The sequence below is a fragment of the Salvia hispanica genome, chromosome 2 (assembly GCF_029641045.1).
Source record: "Salvia hispanica isolate PSC_SH4W2 chromosome 2, Shi_PSC_v1, whole genome shotgun sequence".
Classification (NCBI taxonomy): Eukaryota; Viridiplantae; Streptophyta; class Magnoliopsida; order Lamiales; family Lamiaceae; genus Salvia; species Salvia hispanica.
Window position 1 is genome coordinate 20,010,112 of NC_142693.1, and position 22,884 is coordinate 20,032,995.

Genomic DNA, 22,884 nt, shown 5'->3' on the forward strand with positions numbered 1-22,884 from the left:
TGACGAATTCAGGCGCGATGGATTGCCGTTTGTGAATTAATTGGGTATTGTTTTGCTCCAGAGTCCTACCAACATTGAAAATGGTGATTGTTTCTTGAACATCCATCAGTTGTACCTTTCAGGCAGTGATCACGCCGAAACTGGTGCCTCCATCGCCTCTGATGGCCCAGAACAGATCCTCGCTCATTGATTTCCTATCCAAGGTTATGCCGTTGACGTCCACTATTCTCGCATCGATGACCTAGTTCACGGCCAGGCTGCATTTTCTCGCCGCCGCTAAAGTGGTCGCAACGCCGATAGTGGGGCATACTCCGGACGAAAACCCTAGAACAGGGCTTTTCTCGGCAATCCTGCAAATTTCAAGTTTTAACTTTTAGTACACGCTCTCTCCGCGAATTTCAAGTTTCATGCCTTTTGTGCGAATTTATGTCGAAATGACTTAAATTTGTGCTAGAATAACTTGAAATATGCACCGTGTGAATTTCAAGTTTGGAATCCCCGTGCGAATTTCAAGTTTCAAGCCTCCGATAGCAATCCACCCTGGTCGCCCCCAAAAAAGAAGAAGTCCGAGAGAAATTCCCACTCGCGCGCACAACCATTATAGTACCTTTTATTTATAAGTGTTGGGGAGCCGGGATGTGGAAAATTTATCAGTATCTTTGAGATCTTATAATATCTCTATTAAATTACTAGTATTATTAAATAAAGATATAAAGATGTAAATCAGTAGTGGTATCATTTATTTTCTTCTTTTCACAAAATTAGCATGCGTAAATATGGAAAAATGATTAGTTTGTTTGTCAATGTAGAGCTAAAGTACTTTAGTTAGATGTAAATAGGTCTGAAAATTTAATCCGCGGGTTTCGGGTATTCCCGACCCAGTCCCAATACCCGACGGGTTATGGGTACCCGAAACCCGAAATAATGGGTTCGGGTACGGGTTTGGGTATTTAATGTTAGGATTTTTCGGATTTAGGGTACCCGAAACCCGTATTAGGGTACCCGACTAATACCCGATTAAACCCGATTAATTATGTATTTGTGATAAATATTTTTATTTAGTATAGGGCCTATGGCCCGCAAGGTAAATCTAGGGTAACTTTATTTAATCACATGTAGATTTATAATTTTTCGTATGCCTCACTTTTTCAAGTTTCCTTCACGCCGCTGCTGCTGCTCTCTTTTTGCCGTTTGCTCTCTTCTTTATATTCGTGTTCGGTTCATGTTGCATTATTTATGTTCTTACTTGTTATCTTTTGAAAATATATAGTTAATTAGTTATGATTTCTCCATTTTATTTACATGTTCATTTAATGTCTTAAAAAGTTATTTTAATCTCTTTTATAATCCCTTTATGTTTCAATTTATACCAAAAAAAAAAATTTATTTTAAAATTAAGTAGTGTCTATTTGTCTAAGGTCTATTTTATATAATTTAGAATTATAGTCAATAAATAGTATAAGTATTGTGTGATTTTTAATAATTTCTATTCTCATCACAATTTAATTTATATAAAAGAATAAATTTTAAATATAATAATTCCGGGTTTATGGGTACCCGATTAGTTGGGTTCGGGTACCCGCATCGGGTATTAGGGTACCCGAATTAACATACGGGTCGGGTATTGGGTATGATATTTTTTAGATTTCGGGTTCGGGTACCCGAATTTTTGGGTTTGGGTACCCGCGGGTACCCGAACTTTCATCCCTAGATGTAAATGATATGATTGATTTGAAATTAAGAATAATAAGTGACTAGTGAGTCATTGACACTAGTGTGTGGTCTCAAAAGAAATAAAGGATGATAAAATTAGATTTTTCTCATCAATGAGTCAAGAATAATGGTATTTTAGGGGGGGAAAAAAAGAGACAATCTTATCTATTCTGACCTTTTGCACATGGATATTAATTTCTTATGACTCCAAATTTGATCAATACTTTAAAAAAAATCACATTTACCTTAAACATTCATAAAAAATTAAATGTATGCATAGGAATTAGAATTGAAATGTTAACGCATATGGGAAAAAATAGAGATCTACTGTAAATTATAGGCATAAGATATATCAGAAATCTATAAATATATAAAAGGGGAGTTTTAAGAATATTTTAGGAAATAAGTAGAATTTTGGGGGTATTTAGGGAAATATCATTTTAAAATAGATATTATTATTTAAATAAAAACTATTTTTTTTAATTAAATTGTTATTTGAAGTTAGTGGGAAGTTATTTAAAATTAATAGGAGTTAATGGGTGGTTAGTTTCTTTTCTCCTCTCTAAATCTTCGGTGTTTTTATTGCTTATGGTGAATGTTTTTATTTTTGCAGATATTGCATGCAATTTATGGCCATAAGAGGTTAGCTTTCTTCTCTAAAATATCTTTCTATTTATTGTTGATCTAATGATCTCTTTTTTTTGGTATATGTTCACAAAAGATTTGCTCAACTTTCTTCTTTTTAAACCATTTATCTGTTTCGCTTAATTTTCTTCTCTCTAAAGTCTAAACTATCTTTCCTGTTTATTGTTCATCTACTGTTTTTTTCTTTGTCATTTATTGCAGATGAATTCATGAGCTTAACATGTTAGTTTCCTTTCCTGTTGTTTTATGTTTTTAGTTTGATTATTTAATTTATTTTTGCTTCTTATCGTGTTACTTTTTCTTTTGGATCCTATCTACAATAGAAGAATGATATTATATCGTATACTAACAATTTAATTGTAATTCCCTCAAGAGAGTGGGCAGAAAATTTTTGCTAAGAAAAAAAAACAATTTAATTATACAATTATTCTTCATTTTTAGTTTATTCACATAGGGAATTATTTGGCATCATTGAGAAGAGTATCATCCATACAATTGCCTTCAAACCAGAAGAAAAACTGTCATCTTTACGATCTGTAGAATAAAAAATCATCTTCGTGGATGGTGTGTATTTATTGTTGACTGACTAAGTTTTAATAATTTTTAGCATGTGTATATATCTATATAGGTTCTGCATTTACAATTTTTTATTGTTTTGAGATTAGTTATTTAGAATATTATAAATGACTATTTATATGACTAAATATTTTTGTTAATTAATTATGTAAAACTAAATTTTTATAATATTATTTTTAATTTACTAATTAATATATGCATTGAATTATACTCCACGTTAGTATTTGAAGTATTTACTAATGTGATTTGAATAAATTAATTTCATTTTATTCTTAATAGTAGGCTTAGGTTTGCTCATATATTAATAGTAGTATGCAGTATCTGTATATTCCATTTGTCAAAATATAATATTCATATCCAAATATTCAGATCCACTTTTATTGATTTTCAATATCACGATCTTCCATAAGAGCATAACACCACATCAATGCTCTTCACAAGACATGCTCTTACACTATAAATTCAAGTATATGAAATATGTGTATGTGATGGTTGATTTCTAAAGTTGTCTAATTTTTATTTTTTTTTGGATCGTACATTTAAATTGTAGTACACGTTTATAATTTTTAACCCTTAGAAAATATAGTTATATCTGATTTTAACTAAATAATTCAAAATACTATCTGGCATATCGGTTGTATATTCCATGCTAATTTTGCTGTATTTTTGTTGATGATTTTGATCTATACATTATTTTTATTGACATGTGTTCGTGATTAATCTTTTGTAGTATTGATCTAAAAGTGATTTAAATGATACTCTCTCCGTCCACAAACAATAGATCACTTTTGCCATTTTGGAACGTCCACAAAAAATAGATCACTTTCTTACAATGGAAAGTTTATCTCTCATACTTTTCCCACTTTTTCTTCCCTCTCTCCTACTTTACCTACTTTTTCTCCTCCTCTCTCTTACTTTACCAATTCTACATTAAAATCCGTGTCATACACAAAGTGATCTATTTTTTGTGGACAGAGGGAGTATGTGATTTGTGTGCAATTTTTAGTTTATAAACTTATTTGGTTATATGAGTTTAGAACTTGAAATAATAATATTGTTTCTCATTCGGTATGTGTTGTTTTATTTTCTTTGTTTAATTTTATATTTTTTTAATAAATTTTTTTTATTTTATATATTTATGATTTCAGATTTCATACAAAGATATTTTTATGAATTTATAAAATCATTTTACAGTTTAAAATAAATTTAAATAAAAGAGAATGAGTGGTGCATCGCACGTGGGTGATACTAGTGTAACTAAAAGTTTAGTATGAGAAACTCCTCAAGACAACAATTTAGGGCGGTCACAACGATATACTAACATTCACTTGATTTTGAGCGCATTCATAACACTTAAACACCAAGCACTAAAATTTAAAATAATCGGACAATTAAGTGGTCCGGCCTGATATGTAATACTCCTTAATTGATTACCAAATAAAAAAGTAAACAATGTCAATTTGAAGTATGTTTACACTTTTTTATTGAAAGATATATATTGATTCTTGAGATATAAATTAAAATTATTGTTGTACCGTAGTACTCCCTCCGTCCGCCATTAGGACTCTCATTTATGGACGACACGAGTATTAAAAAATGTTAAGAAAAATGGGTGGAAGAAAGTTAGTGGAATAGGGGTCCCACTTATATATATTAAATTTAAATAAAATGTGAGTGAAATGAGTTAGTGGATTCTTGACATATAAATTAAAATTATTGTTGTACCGTAGTACTCCCTCCGTCGACACGAGTTTTAAGAAATGTTAAGAAAAGTGGGTGGAAGAAAGTTAGTGGAATAGAGGTCCCACTTATATATATTAGTTTTAAATGAAATGTGAGTGAAATGAGTTAGTGGAAGGTGGGACCCTATAACCATTTATGGTAAAAGTGAACCGTGACTCTTATTCGCGGACGGACTAAAATGAAAAAACGGATTTGCTGACGGAGGGAGTAAGTTAATTTATTTTCCCAAAAGTCTCATCTTTAAAAAATTAGTGCAAACATTTTCCAAAATTATCATACAACTTCCGTTCTCATACGAAATATTTTCAGAAAATTCAGACGGATAACACCTCGTAAAGTTAAGCGACTGGTCGGGATCTCTAAAATCAAAACATGTCAAGTGTAAAAATAAATATGTATTGACTTCATCCAACCGTTGATTCAGTTCATAAGCTTGATCATGAACATGTCAATCACAAAACTAAGTAGTTCAACTCGATAAATGTCACTTTCTTAATTTACGTTCTTCCTCTTCCTTGAGCTACAGTATTATCCTCCATTCCAAGCACAACTATATCATAGAGTACATGCTACAAAACATAGTAACTTCGCAAAACCCCCTAACCCATTTTGGCCAACATTTATAAGCCCACTAAATAGACTTAAAAACCATTTTAACAATCCTATAACAAATCCGTTGTAGTCTAGTTGGTTAGGATACTCGGCTCTCACCCGAGAGACCCAGGTTGAAGTCCCGGCAACAGAATTTCTTTTGCTTTAACTAATTACTCCTAAATAAAAATAAATTTCCATAAAAATTTGTTTTGCCTTCAAAATTTTTTACGTAATGAATTTTTAAAAGAAAAAATCATATATAAAGGCCTTAATTAATTAACTCCGAAATAAAAACAAATTTCCATAAAAATTTGTTTTACCTTCAAAATTTTTAAGTAATGAATTTTTAAAAGAAAAAATCATATAAAAGTTGTTGGAGTGCATATTAAATGCGATCATCATTTGTTAATATTCTACACTACTCCTACTTAAGAAAGTGAGCGTTTATAATTGATACCACATAATTGCGGAGTATTTTATTTGAAAATCAATCATATTTTAAAAAAACCTAATCCTAGTAAAAGGTTGTTTGTGGGTAACTAAATGCGTTCATCAATTTATCGCTGCAATTCAACTTAGAAAAAAAAGCCCATTACATTAACTATACAGTCTATACTGAATGGGAGAACTCATCATCTAAAAAGTTATATCGAACTATGGACAATTTTAATATAGGGATGGTGGATTATTTTATTTTGTTGTGAATGTGGAGTAGGAGTTGAGTTGGAATTGTGGACTAGTAGGGGATCCTCTGTGAAGTTTTATCCCTTGACATTGAATATAGATTTGAATCCAAATCTCATGATCTGGCCCTCGTATATTATTTTTTTTTATCGTGTATCGAATCAATTAACAATTTACTTAAAGGTTCATCCTCTATAATATACTCCATATACAAATATTATATAGATATATAATTTATTTTATGAGAATTATTTGAATGAGTATAAAAATGAAAAAAAAGAACTAAAAATAACAAGGTCCCAATGATTGTCCTACCTCCTATACTATCACATTCAAGCTGTTGAACTAAATTTAAAGATTTAGAATTTCATAATTTGTTAACATTGAATTTGAAAGATACAGTTTGGTTAATAATTTTAGAAACCTGAATATTTTTGAAATTTTAGGTTTTATTTTTTGAATTGAAACTAATTATTATAAGTTATATGGGTGAAATGTTGACTGATGGGCTATTAACGAGATTAATGAATGTCAATTCATTGCTCCATCCGTCTCTTAAAAGGAATAAACTTTTAAATTTTGAAAAAGTTAATCAATCACATTACCTTTACACATCATTTTATTTACAAATTATACTATATTACAATACACTACTAATGATGTGGAGTCCACTCTCCTCTAACACTATTTACACTACCATTTATCTTCTCTTATTTTACCAATCACACATTAAAATCCGTGCCAAATAAGATATTTATACTTTTAGACGGGAGAATATTAATTTATGGGATTGATGAAATTAATGGGCAATTTAATATATACAATAAAAAATATATTTTGAATTTTCTACCTTCCAAAATATAATGAACACGATTATTAATGTATTTGGAATAATATAACTAGTTTCATAATGAGGTTAATTATGTTGGTTGAATGTTTTTTTAATTTTTTTTTCCAAATCTTGATTCTCATAATTAAATAAATTTCCATTCATATCTGGAGTACTATAACTTTATGTATTTAATTGTCTAATAGATTGTTACTACATAAATGTATTTCTAATATTTTAAAGTTCGTATAGCTGTATCGTTTCTTATAGTACTACTAGTTGATAGTTGATTAATTAACTATATAATATTAAAAAGAGAACTAAAATGGGTCGTGCAATATTTCAAAGCATAACATGGAAAAAATAAAGTGAGTCGGGTTTCCACTTTTTAAAACCGATTCAATCATTAATTTTAAGTTACGCTACAATTTTCATAAAGGATTTACCTTTTAAAGAACGTGTGAACGAACGTCTCTCAAAATTGCAACGAATTAAAAAGGTAACACAACTTTATGAAAACGTCTAACGTAGAATCTCGAGATTCCAAACATAGAAAATACAAAAATTGGGATTGAATAATAAAGTAGTAGTAACAAAGTTTAATTGTATAATTAATAGATTCACATGGACGTCTATATAAAAAGGCCAAACAAACAAAACCAAACACCAACAAAATGTCTTCTCCTCTTGCTTTCACTCTCACATTCCTCTTCTTAATTTCCACAAACCTCTTACTCTCAGAAGCTGCTTCATCCAACAATCAAACCTACAACAATTTCCTTGAATGCCTAATCGATCAATTCCAACGCTCAAACTCATCTACTAACACAATCTTCACCCCTCAAAATGCTACCTACACCGCTCTCACATTCACAGACAATTTCCGTGTACCAGCCACGTGGCCGGGGAAACCCGACCTCGTCGTCGCCCCACGCTCTGTGTCCGAGATCCAGGGAGCAGTCCTCTGCTCCCGGATTCTCGGCCTTCAAATCAAGGTCAAGAGCGGCGGCCACGACTACGAAGGGCTTTCTTTCTTTTCCACGGCGGGGTCAGAGCCCTTCGTGGTCGTCAACATGATAAACTTCCGGTCGGTGACCATCGACGAGAAGGCGAACACCGCACGTGTGCAGCCCGCCGCAACCCTTGGTGAGCTCTACCAAACAATCTCCCGCACGAGCAAGACGCTCGCTTTCCCAGCAGGCGCCTGCCCTACTGTCGGCGTCGGCGGCCACTTACTCGGAGGAGGGTACTATCCTATTTTCTTTTATGTCTATTCCGTAGAATTAGTTCAATGGCTTGATATTTCTTCTCTTGATTGATTGCGATATTCCAACAGGTACGGCATGATGTCGCGGAAACACTCCCTCGCCTCCGACCACATCGTCGACGCCTTACTAATCAACGCAGACGGCGAGGTCTTGGACCGGAAAACCATGGGTGAAGATCTGTTCTGGGCAATCAGAGGCGGCGGAGGCACAAGCTTCGGGATCATTCTAGAATTCACGGTGACATTAGTCACCGTCCCTGAAACCATCACCGTCTTCAACGTGACACGAACGTTAGAAGAGAACGCGACCGAGGTCGTCCACAAATGGCAGCACGTCGCCGAAAAAATCGACGACAATCTCCTCATGAGGATATTCATAAACCCAACCAACTCTCCGAAGACCGGAAGCCGCACCATTGAAGCTTCCTTCACGTCGCTGTACCTTGGAAAACCAAGCGATCTTCTGACAGCCGTGGGTGGACAATTTCCTGAACTCGGACTGACTGAGAAAGACTGCGTCGAGATGAGCTGGGCCGATTCCCTTCTCTACTTCGCGTACATCGAAAACAAAACCCTAGACGCTTTGCTGGTCAAGAGGCCACAAGGCGGCCCTGGCGCCTACTTCAAAGGAAAGTCGGACTTCGTGAGCGATCCGATCCCGCTGAGCGGTCTGAAGGAGATTTGGGAGTTTCTTATTCAAGTAGATGGCGCTCAACTGGAGTTGAGTCCTTTCGGGGGAGCTCTGAGCAATTATTCCGATGAGGAAACACCGTTTCCTCACCGGAAGGGGAATTTGTACATGATCCATTACGGCGTGTTGTGGAGGAACTCAATTGAGGGCGAAGCTTCCCTTAGCTGGACGAGAGGGTTCTACGACTACATGGCACGCCATGTCACCAAGAATCCGAGGGCGGCTTACGTGAATTATAGAGATCTTGACATTGGGAGGAATGGTGAAGGGAATAGTACTAATTATGAGCAGGCTAGGGTTTGGGGTGAGAGGTATTTTAAGAACAATTTCAAGAGATTGGTGTGTGTGAAGACGAAATTCGACCCCTCGAACCTCTTCAGAAACGAGCAAAGTATACCATCGTTGGTGGGGGAGGTGGCGGCGCTGACCGGAAATGTTGTGTGATGAGTTGTAATGGCATGATTGTTTTCCAGTGTGGTGTTGTTTTGTTTTGTCTCTTGCATGTGTTTTGTGTTTTGCAGCAAGAGACTTGTTGGTTGCTTTGTTGATCTTTTACTTACTACCCTCGGTAGTATGAGCGCTTATATTCTATGTCAAAATAATTGAAGATTATAATAAAATCCTAATTGCATTTATATGTATGAAGAAATATGCATGATCATTAACTATCTGCATACTCACCCTGTCCCACTATCAGTGAAGTCTTTCTGTTTGGTCGCTGTTTCGCGAAAATATAATAAATAATTAAAATTGAGAGAATAATATAGAAGAGAGTCGTATCTACATTCTCTTGCTTTTTTTTTATTTTTTCTACACTCTAATTATTTATTACTTTTGCAAAATAGCCGCTGAAGAAAATTGCCTCACTTATTGTAACAGCCCGCCCTCCTAGGGTACAATAAATGCGGCGGCTGCTACCCAAACGGACTCTAAAGAAGTAAACATAGGCTAGGGTTTCGTTTAAAGAGTTTTGACCAAAGCATTTAAAGGAAACATCAGAGCAATAAAGCAACAACTTAACCTAGAAACTTGAATGAGAAAGAGAAAGGGGTATCTTAACTAACGATCAAAATCTCAAGAGTACGACATAATATCCAAGATAAAAATCACAAGAAAAGGGCTAAGGCCTCAAATCGAAGGCAAGATGCAAAGTATCCATAACAACACTAAAGTGTATCAAAATTCAGCGGAAGACGACCAAGAGAAAGAGTAGCTATGTATGAAGACACAACTACGCTTGAAGTCCAAAACAACCATCTTAATTAATTATCATGCTCAACACCCGCCACCGCTCGTCATCGTTCAACCTGCACATAAGGAAAACACATGCAGGTTGAGTATTTTGAAATACTCAGTGAGCTCATTGCCAAAACATTTTATAAGTTATGCCACCCTTACCAAGTGAACTCGAGTTTTAAGTAGTTATAAGAGAAATATCACGAGTATCACAAAATATATCTTCCATAGACTGGCCAGTCAAAATAACTCTCCATTTTCCTCAACAAAATCAACAATCACAATCATTCCATGGTGCGACGAAAGTGTGGCCACACTTTACGCCCACGAGACCGGCCGACTAGCAAGGACGGCTCCCGATCCCATCGTGTACACAGCCTGGTAGGGTTTGCGGCCCATACTCAGACCCAAATTCGTATAGTCACATTCATAGCCCTATAGCCCAATGGAGCGAACTCACAAACTAGGCGTCAGGCACATAATATCACAATAAAGCAAACATAGGCATGACATAACAGTTAAACCAACCTTATAACACCAATCAACATTTTTGACAAAAATAAAAGAGAGTTTTAAGAGTAAAGGCCACCTCGACTACTTAGATTTCAAGTAGTTTCGCTTTTCCGTTATCCGGCTTCGCAACCAAAGTTTCACCTTTTAATCACATAGGCACATATCACAAATTAGGTTCAACACTACTCTTACTCATGCATGTCTCAATACTTTTCCCTTTTCCCATCAATTTATCTTATCATTACTAATCAATCAAGATCATGTTTATCACACAAGTTCCATTCGCATCTCCAAATCTAGATCTAACATCAACATATGTCACACAAGAATATTTAGCCATCAAACACACACTACACAAATACAACACACACACACACAACACGTACACACACACGCCACACACATGTAACATATTCCCATATCCCCTTTATCCCACTTTCACTCCACCAAGATGCATGAGGGTTCAAGAAGACCGATTAATCGGTTAAAAAGAAGATGAGTGGAGTAGAAACGAAGAAGATGAATATAAAATACCTTATGAGAAAAACGATCGGTAGGAATTAAGTATTAGACTTGGTTCTTCAAGATTCTTGGATCAAACTTCAAATTCTTCTCAAAGGTTGAAAGATTATTGAAGAAAAGTAGAAGAAAATTGAGAGAGTGTGGAGAAGAGGGAGGGGGCGTGTACTTAGGGTGGGGGGCGAAAATTTGATGGCTAGGTTTAGGAGTTCCTCTTATTTATAGAGCTCAAAAAGATCTTTAGAATATTTGGTAAGATTTTATTCTCCACAATTAAATAATCAATATTATGGAGTAGGGAAGAAGAAATACCAAAAATAAGCTCTAGGGTTCCAAGGCATGTAGGTTTCGAAAATTAAGCTTTTTAATTAGCCAAGATTTTGTTTTGGTATATTTCACGGAGTAGAATAAAATATCACGGAGCAAAATAAAAATAAGAATTCTCCCAATTAGGGATTGAAAAATGCGTCCCCTATGCCTTTTTAAATAAGGCATGGATTTTCAATATTAACTAAAATAAGATAAGGCAAGATCTCTTGAGGTATGGAAAGATTTGGTAGAATATTTAAATTCTAGGTATGGAAGGAAATCAAATAAGGGATTAACTAAAATAAAATAATTATTTCCTTCCCACAATAGGTGATTTTGGAAAATCACTAAGGCACAAGGGGGCTCGATTTTTCCTCTTTAAAAATAAGGAAATAATTGGGTCTTGGATTTAATTTGGATAAATATCCCAAGAATTAAATTAAATCCGAAAAAATGAAATTCCCTCTCCAAGGGGTCTAGGGTTCGAAAATTTCAACAATTAGGTGGCTAGTATTTATGAAAATTTTTCTCTAATATTCTCACTTACCCTTAACAAATAATTCAATTCATAAATTAATAAATCACATGCCACGTCACAAAATCAATAAGTTTGACTTTTCAAACTCTCAACGCAAACCCTAGACTCAACTCGGCCATAGCATCACATGCAATAAGTGCATTCACGACTCCACGTCATCAACAATAAATTTTAGGGTTTTAAAATTAGGGTTCTAAATTCCGAGATGTTACACTTATAGTGGGACGGGGGAGTATCATGTAATAATACGGAGTATGACAACTTTGGACTGGTATAGAAAATGAAACAATGATCAATGCACATGATTCTGATGGCATGATGACATGCATTTATGATTAGCCAAAGACTTGCTTAGATGCAATACACATTATTTATTCGTTGATGTAGCGGATCTAGAATTGACTTGCTTAGATGCAATACACATTATTTATTCGTTGATGTAGCGGATCTAGAATTAAAAAAAAATGGAAGAAACAATGAATTGATATAAAACTAAATGAAATACGCTAATACTCCTTCCGTCTCGGTTAAAATAACATGTTTTTTTGTTACCATGAGATTTTAGAAGTTGTTGATTAATGTGTAACTGGAGAGAGAAAACAAATGTAAGTATAAAATGAAAAGGAAAAGAGGTTTGGATATTGTAATTGGAAAGAGAAATTGGTTGATGTAGCTTATTTCCAAAAATAATAATGCGTTATTTATGACATACTAAATGGAAAAGTGCATCATCTTAGTCCGGACAATAGAGAATATTTTAGATAGAACAAAGTTATAGGGTTCGATTAGTATAGTTTTTGAATTTCCTTCAGCTTCTTTTCCTTAATATATTCAACAACTAATCGTAGTAATATTTAGTGACCAAAGTCCATTGATCCCTTATTTGTCCCAAAAATCTTTTTGGTCCTACACATTAAATTTGTTATCTATTGGTCCTATATAATACTCTTATGTTTTCATTAATACTTAATTACGTGAAAAAGTTAACGGTCAATCATATTTTGACCTACTTGATGAGTTAAATATAGACCCAAATATATTGTGTAGGATCAAACGTTAACAAAACTTTGGCTATTTTAATATTAACTGTTGAATTGGTTACCCAAATTTATAAATTTCAAATAACTTTTAAAATGACATAATTAAAACACTAATATAATTCTATTTTCTTTGGCAACTACAACATGCCAAAATTTTGACAAACATTAATTCCACAGATACACTAGAACAAACGTTTTTCAGGTTATAGAACGTGTGCATTTCTACCAAAATAGTAAACAAAATAAATTCATGTTGTTGAAACTCTAATATAAAATCGCCCCAACATAGAAAAAATCAGCATTTTACTAATGAAATAAGAATTTTTCCATAAACAAGAATTTTTCCATAAATGACTTTTGCATACTACTCCTATAAAAAAAATACTCCCAAAAGCACAAATTCATCATCTTTCAAACATGAAGAATCCAAATACTTCTACATTTCTTCTTCTTTTTCTCATCTCTTTGGGTTCACATGCAGCTTCTGCTGCAGATGAGCACCAAGATTTTGTTGAATGTCTGTCCCAAAAATTCAATAACTATTCTTCCATTTCAAGCAATCTTTACACCCCTTCAAACTCATCCTACTCTTCGATCCTTCGGTTTTCCATCCAAAGCTTAAGATTCATCTCTGATTCCACTCCGAAACCGGCCGCAATCGTACAACCGGAGCACGAATCTCAAATCCCTCCCGTCATCCACTGCGCCAAAGCCAGCGGCCTTCAAATCAGAACCCGAAGCGGGGGCCATGACTACGAGGGACAATCGTACGTCGCACATGTCCCGTTCGTGATCCTCGATTTGATCAAACTCAATGAAATCACGGTCGATGCCTCGGAGAAAACCGCATGGGTTGGATCCGGCGCGACAAACGGCGCGTTATACTACGCGGTCGCACAGAAAAGCCCGGTTTTAGGGTTTCCGGCTGGCGTCAGCATCACCTTAGGCATGGGCGGACATGTCAGCGGGGGAGGCTATGGCATGTTGTTGCGTAAATACGGACTGGCCGCGGACCAGGTCATCGATGCGAGAATAGTCAACGTAAACAGTACGATCCTGGACAGGAAATCAATGGGCGAGCATCTGTTCTGGGCCATCAGAGGCGGTGGTGGCGCCAGTTTCGGCGTGATCACTGCTTGGAAGGTACAACTGGTGGATGTTCCAGAAAAAGTCACTGTTTTCAACATTGGCAAGACTCTGGAGCAGAACGCGACACAGTTAATCCACAAATGGCAATCCATCGCGCCAGAATTCGTCGATGATTTGTTCCTGAGAATCATCATAAAACCGGAGACTGTACGCTCCGAAACACAAGTAACGAACAGGACGATTCGAGCTATTTTCAACGCACAATTCCTTGGGAAAATCGACACACTGCTTCCGTTGATGCAGAAGATCTTCCCCGAGCTACGGTTAGTGAAAGAAGACTGCACAGAGCTGAGCTGGATCGAATCCGTCTTATTCTTCCTAGATTTCCCAATCGCTGCACGTGAAAAGCTACTCAATAGACTTCAACCTAAGGTGAGATTTTTCAAAGCGAAGTCCGACTACGTGCAGAAGCCCATCCCGGGATTCGGGCTTGAAGGCGTCTGGAGGCTAATGCTCGAGGCGGTGGCCAACCAGTCCGTGATCATATTCAGCCCTTATGGAGGGAGGATGGCAGAGATTCCGGCCTCCGCCACTCCGTTTCCTCATAGGACGGGAAACTTGTACATGATCCAACACATCATATTTTGGGACGAGAGCCAGAGTCAAGATTCCGAGAGCTACATAAGCTGGATGGGGAGGCTATACACTTACTTCGCTCCTTTTGTGTCGTCGTCGCCGAGGCAAACGTACTTCAACTACAGAGATCTCGATATCGGAGCCAATAACCCTAATGGGGAGACGAGCTATGAACAAGCCGGCATTTGGGGTAAGAAGTATTTTTCGGATAATTTCGATCGTCTTGTTCGGGTGAAGACGATGGTTGATCCACACAATTTTTTCAAGGATGAACAGAGCATTCCGCCCGTTGCATTGAAGATTTAGACAAACTAGTGTTACACTCGTGCGGATGTTTATGTAATTTTGATGCCATGGCTAAGAATTTTTAATTTGAAGTATTTGTTTCTAGTTTAATTTTGTTGTCATTACTGTCTTTCTAGTAGTCTAATGTTTAATAATGATAAACTCGGATTTTGCATGGTTTTACGCGTTGGACCAACTTCTTTTTGTTTTGATGTTATTTAAGAACCTTTTTGTCTATTTATATCAATTGAATGTTTTGACGAGTTTACTGAATTTTTGAAATTAAAGATTCTAAAATGATGATTTTCAATGTTTTGACGAGTTTATTTGAAGAGTTTTGCAAGCATATCCTACGTGCCTCTTTTGAAGCTTTATATAGAAAGTTATGCAAGTTGAGTGTGCTAAACTGGTACTCCCTCCGTCCATAGTTAAATGTCCCATATTTGACCAGCATGGATCCTAAGAAATTATTTTATTTTATAAAGTAAAGTGGATAGAAAAAATTAGTGAAATGTGGGTTCTACTTTTATATATTGGTTTTATAATAAAATGTGAGTGGAACGGGGGCTGAGCGCGGGTGAAGTTCCCGTTGGCAGCATGATTAGGTTTTGATTCGTGATACTCAAGCCAAATAAAATGATATAATCTCTCTTATTTATAATACTAGAATACTAGAATACTACTCCCTCCGTCCCGCTTTAGCAGTCCATTGACTTTTCTGCACTCATTTTGTGAAAATGATAATAAATAGTTAAAGTAGAGAAATGGTAAAGTAAGAGAGAGAATAATGTAGATAAGACTCTTCTCTACATTATTTTCGCTCTTAATTTATTATTTCTCCATTTTAACTATTTATTATTATTTTTACAAAACGAGTGCAGAAAAATCAATGAGACTGCTAAAGCGGGACGGAGGGAGTATTACCCTAATTTATTAAACAAGAAACAAATATCTAAATAAAATTTGAAAGATATGGTGAATCAAATAAACAACTAAATAATTAGGATATCCTATGATATATGGTTGTATCGTAAGGTTATTTATGAAGATTTGAATCTTGGGTGCTATTTGGAATTAAGGAGACTTTGGTGTTAATGTGTGATTTACAAGTTGAGTACTTTAAGAGGAGACATAATTCTACCATAGTGATTTTCTTAATAGCTCTTGAAAGACTTAATGGCATAGAACTTAGAAATTTGACTTTACATTGAATATATTGCTATTAAAACCATAATTAAGATTCTACCTCTTTATTATTCCACCCCACTTGTTATTCTTGCTTGAAGTTAGATCCATCTACTTTAATTAATTAAATTGTTAGTGTTTGTGTAGTTTAGTAAATCTACCACTCAAATATTGGTGTTGTGATAATGATTAAGATACTCTTATTTGCCATAAACTACACTAGCACCATACACTCGAACATATTAAGAGTTAATATTCGTTCCTTAGAGTGTCCCCAATAATAACTAAGCCGCGGCAGCAGCCGCGGAGACTATTGCCGGCCTGGGAGATAGGCGCGGCGGGGGAGAGAGCGGCGGGGGAGAGGGCGAGGACGGGCGGTGACGGCGGTCGCGCGGCAGCCTATTGTGAGCAGTCTGAGACCGCCGCAGCGCAAAAAACATTTTTTTTTACATTTTTTTAATTTATTTGTGATGACTAAGCGGATAAGTTTTGTATGGCTATGCAAACTAGGCGGGCAAGATTTTGTGGCTGTGGCATGGCTGTTCGCCTTATTGCAGACACTCTTATATCATGTCTTATACTATATGAGATAAAAATAAATGAATAATTCACATCATTTTGATGACATGCTGGCAAGCATTTATGACCAAAGACTTTTTCAGCTATAATTTAAACAAATTATTTCCTTGATATTTTCGAATTTGATGATTTTGCAAATCTCTTCGTTTACCCATAACTATTTATTAATAACAAAATTAGAGTATACGTGCACTCCTATCTTGCCCTTGTATGACGTGGACTTTTGATTGATCCAGCTACTTTGAAATGAATTCAAGAACTATAATATTTTAGGAGTAGTATTAGAATTGGTTATCCAAATTTATAAATTTCAAGTGTCATTTAAATTGTCATTATTAAAACACTAATTCTATTTTCTTTGGCAAATACAACATGTACGTATCCCAAAATTTTCAAAAACATTAACTCTGATTCGTACACTAGAACAAACGTTTATTGCTAAAACACATAAGAATCGAAATCTTAGATCAAATATTAAGTATGAATAGTATGGAGTATGGACTATCAAAATAAGAATTACTCCCTCCGTCCTGGATTAAGAGTCACTTATTGTTATGGCTCGGGTTTTAAGAAAGAGTTGAAGTGTGTAATAAATGAAGTGAGATGGTGGAGTGTTTAATAAATGAAGTGAGATGGTGGAGTGTGTAATAAATGATGTGAGATTATAGAGTGTGTAATAAATTAAGTGAGTTGGTTGAAAGTAGGTCCCTTTTGACTTTTTGATTTTTGTTTTGGTTTATTTTAATGTAGATAATGACATTTTGATGTAATATTGATGAACAATAAGGTAAAATTGTATGACTAAATATGAAAAATTCTAAATGTGACTCTTAAACTGGAACGGACTTTTATGGCAAAAAGTGACTCTTAATCTGGGACGGAGGGAGTATTGAACAACGAACAACTTAATTATCCATATATTTACTGCTAAGAAGTACTGGATTATTTTTTGGATATGCCTTTCAGATCAGTTGACTTAGAAAATTTAAAAAGATGGTTAACTGACAAAATAAATCTAAAAAATGTATTATAATCAACTCTTTAATTTAACCAAATATTTTATGTACTCGTTGGGGTAAAAAAGACGTAACTGTGAACGTAGTAGTATAACTTTCACTTTATATTTCTGTCTCTATCATATTTTTTTTAGATAAAGTAGTTTGAATGATATAATGTAAAAGAATAATTTTCAAAGTAAATTAATGTGGCCTATAATAAATCCAAAACTAAGTTTCCACGAAACAATACTTCAAATCTTACGTATCAAATTCAAACTTTTGCATACTTCTTCTTCTATAAATAGATACTCCCAAGAGCACAAATTCATCAAAATCACCATCTCTCAATCATGAAGATTCCAAACATTTCCAAATTTCTTCTTCTTTTTCTCATCTCCTTGTGTTTACACGCAGCTTCTGCTGCGGATAAGCACCAAGATTTTGTTGAATGTCTAACCCAAAAATTCAACGACTATTCTTCGATTTCAAGCAACGTTTACACCCCTTCAAACTCATCCTACTCTTCCATCCTCCGATTCTCCATCCAAAGCCTAAGATTCATCTCCGATTCCACTCCGAAACCGGCCGTCATCGTACAGCCTGAGCACGAATCCCAAATCCCTCCCGTCATCTACTGCGCCAAAGCCAGCGGCTTGCAGATCAGAACCCGAAGCGGGGGCCATGACTACGAGGGACTATCGTACGTCGCACATGTCCCGTTCGTGATCCTTGATTTGATCAATCTCGATGAAATCACGGTCGATGTCGCGGAGAAAACCGCGTGGGTCGGATCTGGCGCGACAAACGGCGCGTTATACTACGCGGTCGCGCAGAAAAGCCCGGTCCTAGGGTTTCCGGCCGGGGTTTGCACGACGATAGGCATCGGTGGGCACATCAGCGGAGGAGGATACGGTACGCTCATGCGTAAACACGGCCTGGCTGCGGATCAGGTCATTGACGCGAGAATCATCGACGTCAACGGCAGAATCCTGGACAAGAAATCAATGGGCGAAGATTTGTTCTGGGCCATAAGAGGCGGCGGTGGAGCCAGTTTCGGCGTCATAACTGCCTGGAAGGTAAAACTGGTGAATGTTCCACAAAAAGTCACTGTTTTCAGCATAGGCAAGACTCTGGAGCAAAATGCGACTCAACTAGTACAGAAATGGCAATCCATCGCGCCCAAATTCGACCATGATTTATTCGTGAGAGTCATCCTAGTACCGGAGAATCTTAGCTCCAACATAGAGGGTAGAAACAAGACGATTCGGGCTATATTCAACTCACTATTCCTTGGGAAAATCGACACGTTGCTTCCGTTGATGCAGAAGAGCTTCCCTGAGTTAGGGTTAGTGAGAGAAGACTGCACAGAGATGAGCTGGATCGAATCCGTCTTATCCTTCGCGGGTTTCCCCATCGATGCACCCGAAATGCTGCTCAACAGAACTCAACCGGCGGTGAGATACTTCAAAGCGAAATCCGACTACGTGCAGAAGCCCATCCCTGAATCCGGGCTTGAAGGCATATGGAGGAGGATGTTCGAGGTAGTGGCCGACCAGTCTGTGATCATCTTCAGCCCTTATGGCGGGAGGATGGACGAGATTCCGGCCTCTGCCACTCCGTTTCCTCATAGGGCCGGAAACTTGTACAAGATCCAACACCTGATTTTTTGGGACGAGAGCGAGAATCAAGATTCCGAGAGCTATATAAGCTGGATGAGGAGGCTTTACAAGTACTTGACTCCTTATGTGTCGTGCTCGCCTAGGCAAGCGTACCTCAACTACAGAGATCTCGACATTGGTGTCAATAACCCTAAAGGGAAGACGAGCTATGCACGAGCAAGCGTTTGGGGTAAGAAGTACTTTTTGGATAATTTCGATCGTCTTGTTCGGGTGAAGACAGTGGTTGATCCGCAGAATTTCTTCAAGAACGAACAAAGCATTCCACCGTTGCACTGAAGATTGACAAACTAGTGTTACTCTCGTGCGATGTAATAGGGTTGATTGCAAATGTTTATGTAATCAACTATTTGATGTCATTTGTAAGAATAATGAGTTGTTTGAGGTAATAAGATGATTGATTCGTGAAATTAAATAAAAATTGATTGGATTTAGTAGTTAAAAAGATAGTAGATCAGCTGTAGGATGATAATTTGAAATTTTGAACTGAATTAAGTACTAAAATAGATCAGTTTATTTTATATATAGTATATCTAATGGCACTTGCCGTGTTTGTCGAAATTCACGTTAAGTAATTATTTATTTACTTTTTAGCGACAATAGTGTGTAGTTATTAGATGTAATGCATAATATGCAGTCAACGTTAAATATTTGATGAAATAAAAGGAGACAATGCATGAAAATAAATTGGGAACATATTGTTTGACTTTGAACAATTAGTAATGACAGCTCAGTTTACATCATTTAATTCGTCTCGGTATTATTTTATTCCTTGAAGATAGTAAATTAATATTTGCGGATGAAAGATCAATTTGCTTTATTAAATTGATTATACCTCATTTTATTCCATGATGGATTGATGGTTATTAAAATATCTACACATGGATGACAAGTGCATTGATACATGACATATTTTGTTAACTATGATTATTCGAACTTGTATAATGTGAAGATCAACACTCAGCTGTGGAGATTCCTTGTTGTAGACTGACCGAACTAAGATTTTTAATCGCATAGTACTCCATTATTTAAATCCTAGTACAGTCATCGGCATTGATTAACTCCCACGATTATCGCCTTGATTCTTCTATCATTGATTGCATTATTCCAAGAATCACCTCAGGTTAAATCTAGGACTCATACTTAACTAGCAATAATTTTCAATTTGATAAATTCTACTCTCTCCGTCCCGGAGTATTAGACTCACTTCTTTTGGGCACATGATTTAAGGAATTGATATTTAAATAGTTAAAGTGGAGAGAGTAAAGTATGAGAGAGGGAAAAAATAGGGGAGAGAAGAGAGAAAAAAGTAGGTGAGAATAAAATAAGATAGATGCTTTTTGCTAAAAAGGGAAATGAGTCTAATATGTTGGGACATCCCAAAAAAAAAGTTGGTCTAATACCTTGAGACGGAGGGGGTACTAATTTATAGTCATATTTAAGAGTTCCTTCTCTTTAGTGGAAGTTTAGAAAACATGGCCAACTGTGTAATAGCCCAATTCATATTTTTTGATCGCTAATTTAATTGACAACCCAAAATAGATGGGCCACTAATAGCCCACTTAGGCTGAATAACCGGTAAGCCCATTATATGGGTCATTGAGGCTGTCAAGCCAGCAGTTTCTGTAGATAGAAAATACGGTTAATCGCGACTAGGAGATGATTAAAGAAGCGGAAGAGAAATAGGGAAACGATGGAAACGATGCATGTGACCAAATCACTTGAATAATTGAAATAACTTGTCAATGACAAAGTATCATCTCATTGAAACATAAACTCCAAAGAAACAAAGACTCAACGATAAACAATTTAATAGAGTTTGACTAGAGGAAGTATTCAAGACATGGAATGATGCTATTTATGAAGACACGACACTTCTAGAATACTCCCTCTGTTCCATAGTATTGGAGACATTTCTTTCCAACACGGAGATTAAGAAAAAGATGTGTGTAATGAATTAAATAAAAAGATAATAAAGTAGGAGAGATGAAAAAGTAGAGAGAAGAAAGTAAGAGAAAGGAAAAAGTAAGTGAGAAGAAATGTGTTGACTTTTACTAAAAAGGGAAATGACTCCTCTACTATGGAACGTACCAAAATGGCGAAATGACTCTACTATGAAATGGAGAGAGTACTAAACATGACATATTTCTTCGATAACGTTGCTCAACACCACCACATCCATTGCTGCTTAAATTGCATATTTTTTATAATAATATAAAGGGCTGAGTACTTGATATACTCAGTAAACACATACTACATATACTGAAAAATACATTTTTATAAAAGTATTTGTCATGCCGCTTTTGATTCACATCAGAGTTTTAACTTATAAAATAAAAAGAGGCCCGAGTCACTAAAACATTTCATCGTAAAACATGGTTGCGCAACCTATCATCCATCACATCGTACTATATCTAAACGTACATGACACGAAATGTGGCTACATTCCAAGATACTAGACTGGCCAACTCGAAAGATGGTGTCCGATCTACTGTATGTACACTAGTCCAAGTAGGGGGACACTACTAAGACCTGAATTCGATTAAACATACATAGCAAAAACACATTAGATAGATTTCAAAAGCAATCATGGCATGACAAACATACTTCACCTCTTTTTTCACATAAAAAACATACTTGAAACATAATTCTTATTTAAAAAAGAAAGTCCACCTCATTCGCTTACTTCCTCAACTTAACTTATCGTTCCAGCCTCAAAAGACGTGCACAAATCCACCCTTTTAAAAGAGCATGACATACTAAATTAGACTTTAAAAAAATACTTTATTTTAAAACGATGCATGCATCCATCCTACGCAGGGACGGAATCAGAACTTAAAATGAGCCTATGCTGAAATTTTACAATAAATATGGCAGGACGCGTGATGCTCCTAGAATCTCCAGTAGCGGCTTGCCTTTTCTAATAATCCCCCGTGCCATAGTAGCGGATGTATTTCTTTCCATCGTGAAGATTAAGAAAAAAGATGAATATTAAATAAAAAGATAATAAAGTTGGAGAGATGAAAAAGTAGAGATGACTGATGACTCGACTATTTATGAGAGGGAAAAATAAGAGTGAGAAAATATGTGATGAATACTATAGACAAAAAATTAATAAATAAATTGATACGTAAAATTTTAAATAATACGAGTAGTAATTGATTCTTAAAACAATTTTTAAAAATAGAAGAACAAGATGGTAGTAATTCCTAAACTAAAAATCACGATTCACAATAAATAAAAAATGAAATAATCAACCTCTTAATCACACAAAACAAGAGAGGGATATAACGAGTGGTTTCTATTCCCTAGGTCATAATTATACTCCTTCTCTATTCCTCTTTTCCCCTTTCTCTCTTCCGTATCTTTTTTAGTCTCTCTCTTTTTATAAACAAAACAAAAACAGTAAAACACCATATGTGAATTAAGTAGGACGGCTGGCCAAGCCCCCGCTGAAGCGGTGGCTTGGCATATTCTATCTCCGTCCTTGATCCTACGTGACATTGAATACTTTTGCATTAATCACCTCGGCGTTAAAT

The 22,884-nt window shown here is 35.8% G+C and overlaps 2 protein-coding genes and 1 pseudogene across 2 annotated transcripts; all 3 read left to right on the forward strand.

The window, feature by feature from the left end:
* Positions 1-7,458: 7,458 nt before the first annotated feature.
* Positions 7,459-9,377, forward strand: LOC125221270 (berberine bridge enzyme-like 18). Its single transcript, XM_048123416.1, has 2 exons — positions 7,459-8,030; positions 8,121-9,377. The coding sequence occupies exons 1-2, from the start codon at positions 7,459-7,461 to the stop codon at positions 9,184-9,186; spliced, it is 1,638 nt and encodes a 545-aa protein (XP_047979373.1). The 3' UTR covers positions 9,187-9,377.
* Positions 9,378-13,314: 3,937 nt separating this feature from the next.
* Positions 13,315-14,928, forward strand: LOC125188729 (berberine bridge enzyme-like 8 pseudogene; annotated as a pseudogene).
* Positions 14,929-17,987: 3,059 nt separating this feature from the next.
* Positions 17,988-19,766, forward strand: LOC125207164 (berberine bridge enzyme-like 8). Its single transcript, XM_048106393.2, has one exon. It carries the CDS (start codon positions 18,020-18,022, stop codon positions 19,622-19,624), a length of 1,605 nt encoding a protein of 534 aa, XP_047962350.1. The 5' UTR covers positions 17,988-18,019; the 3' UTR covers positions 19,625-19,766.
* Positions 19,767-22,884: the final 3,118 nt, after the last annotated feature.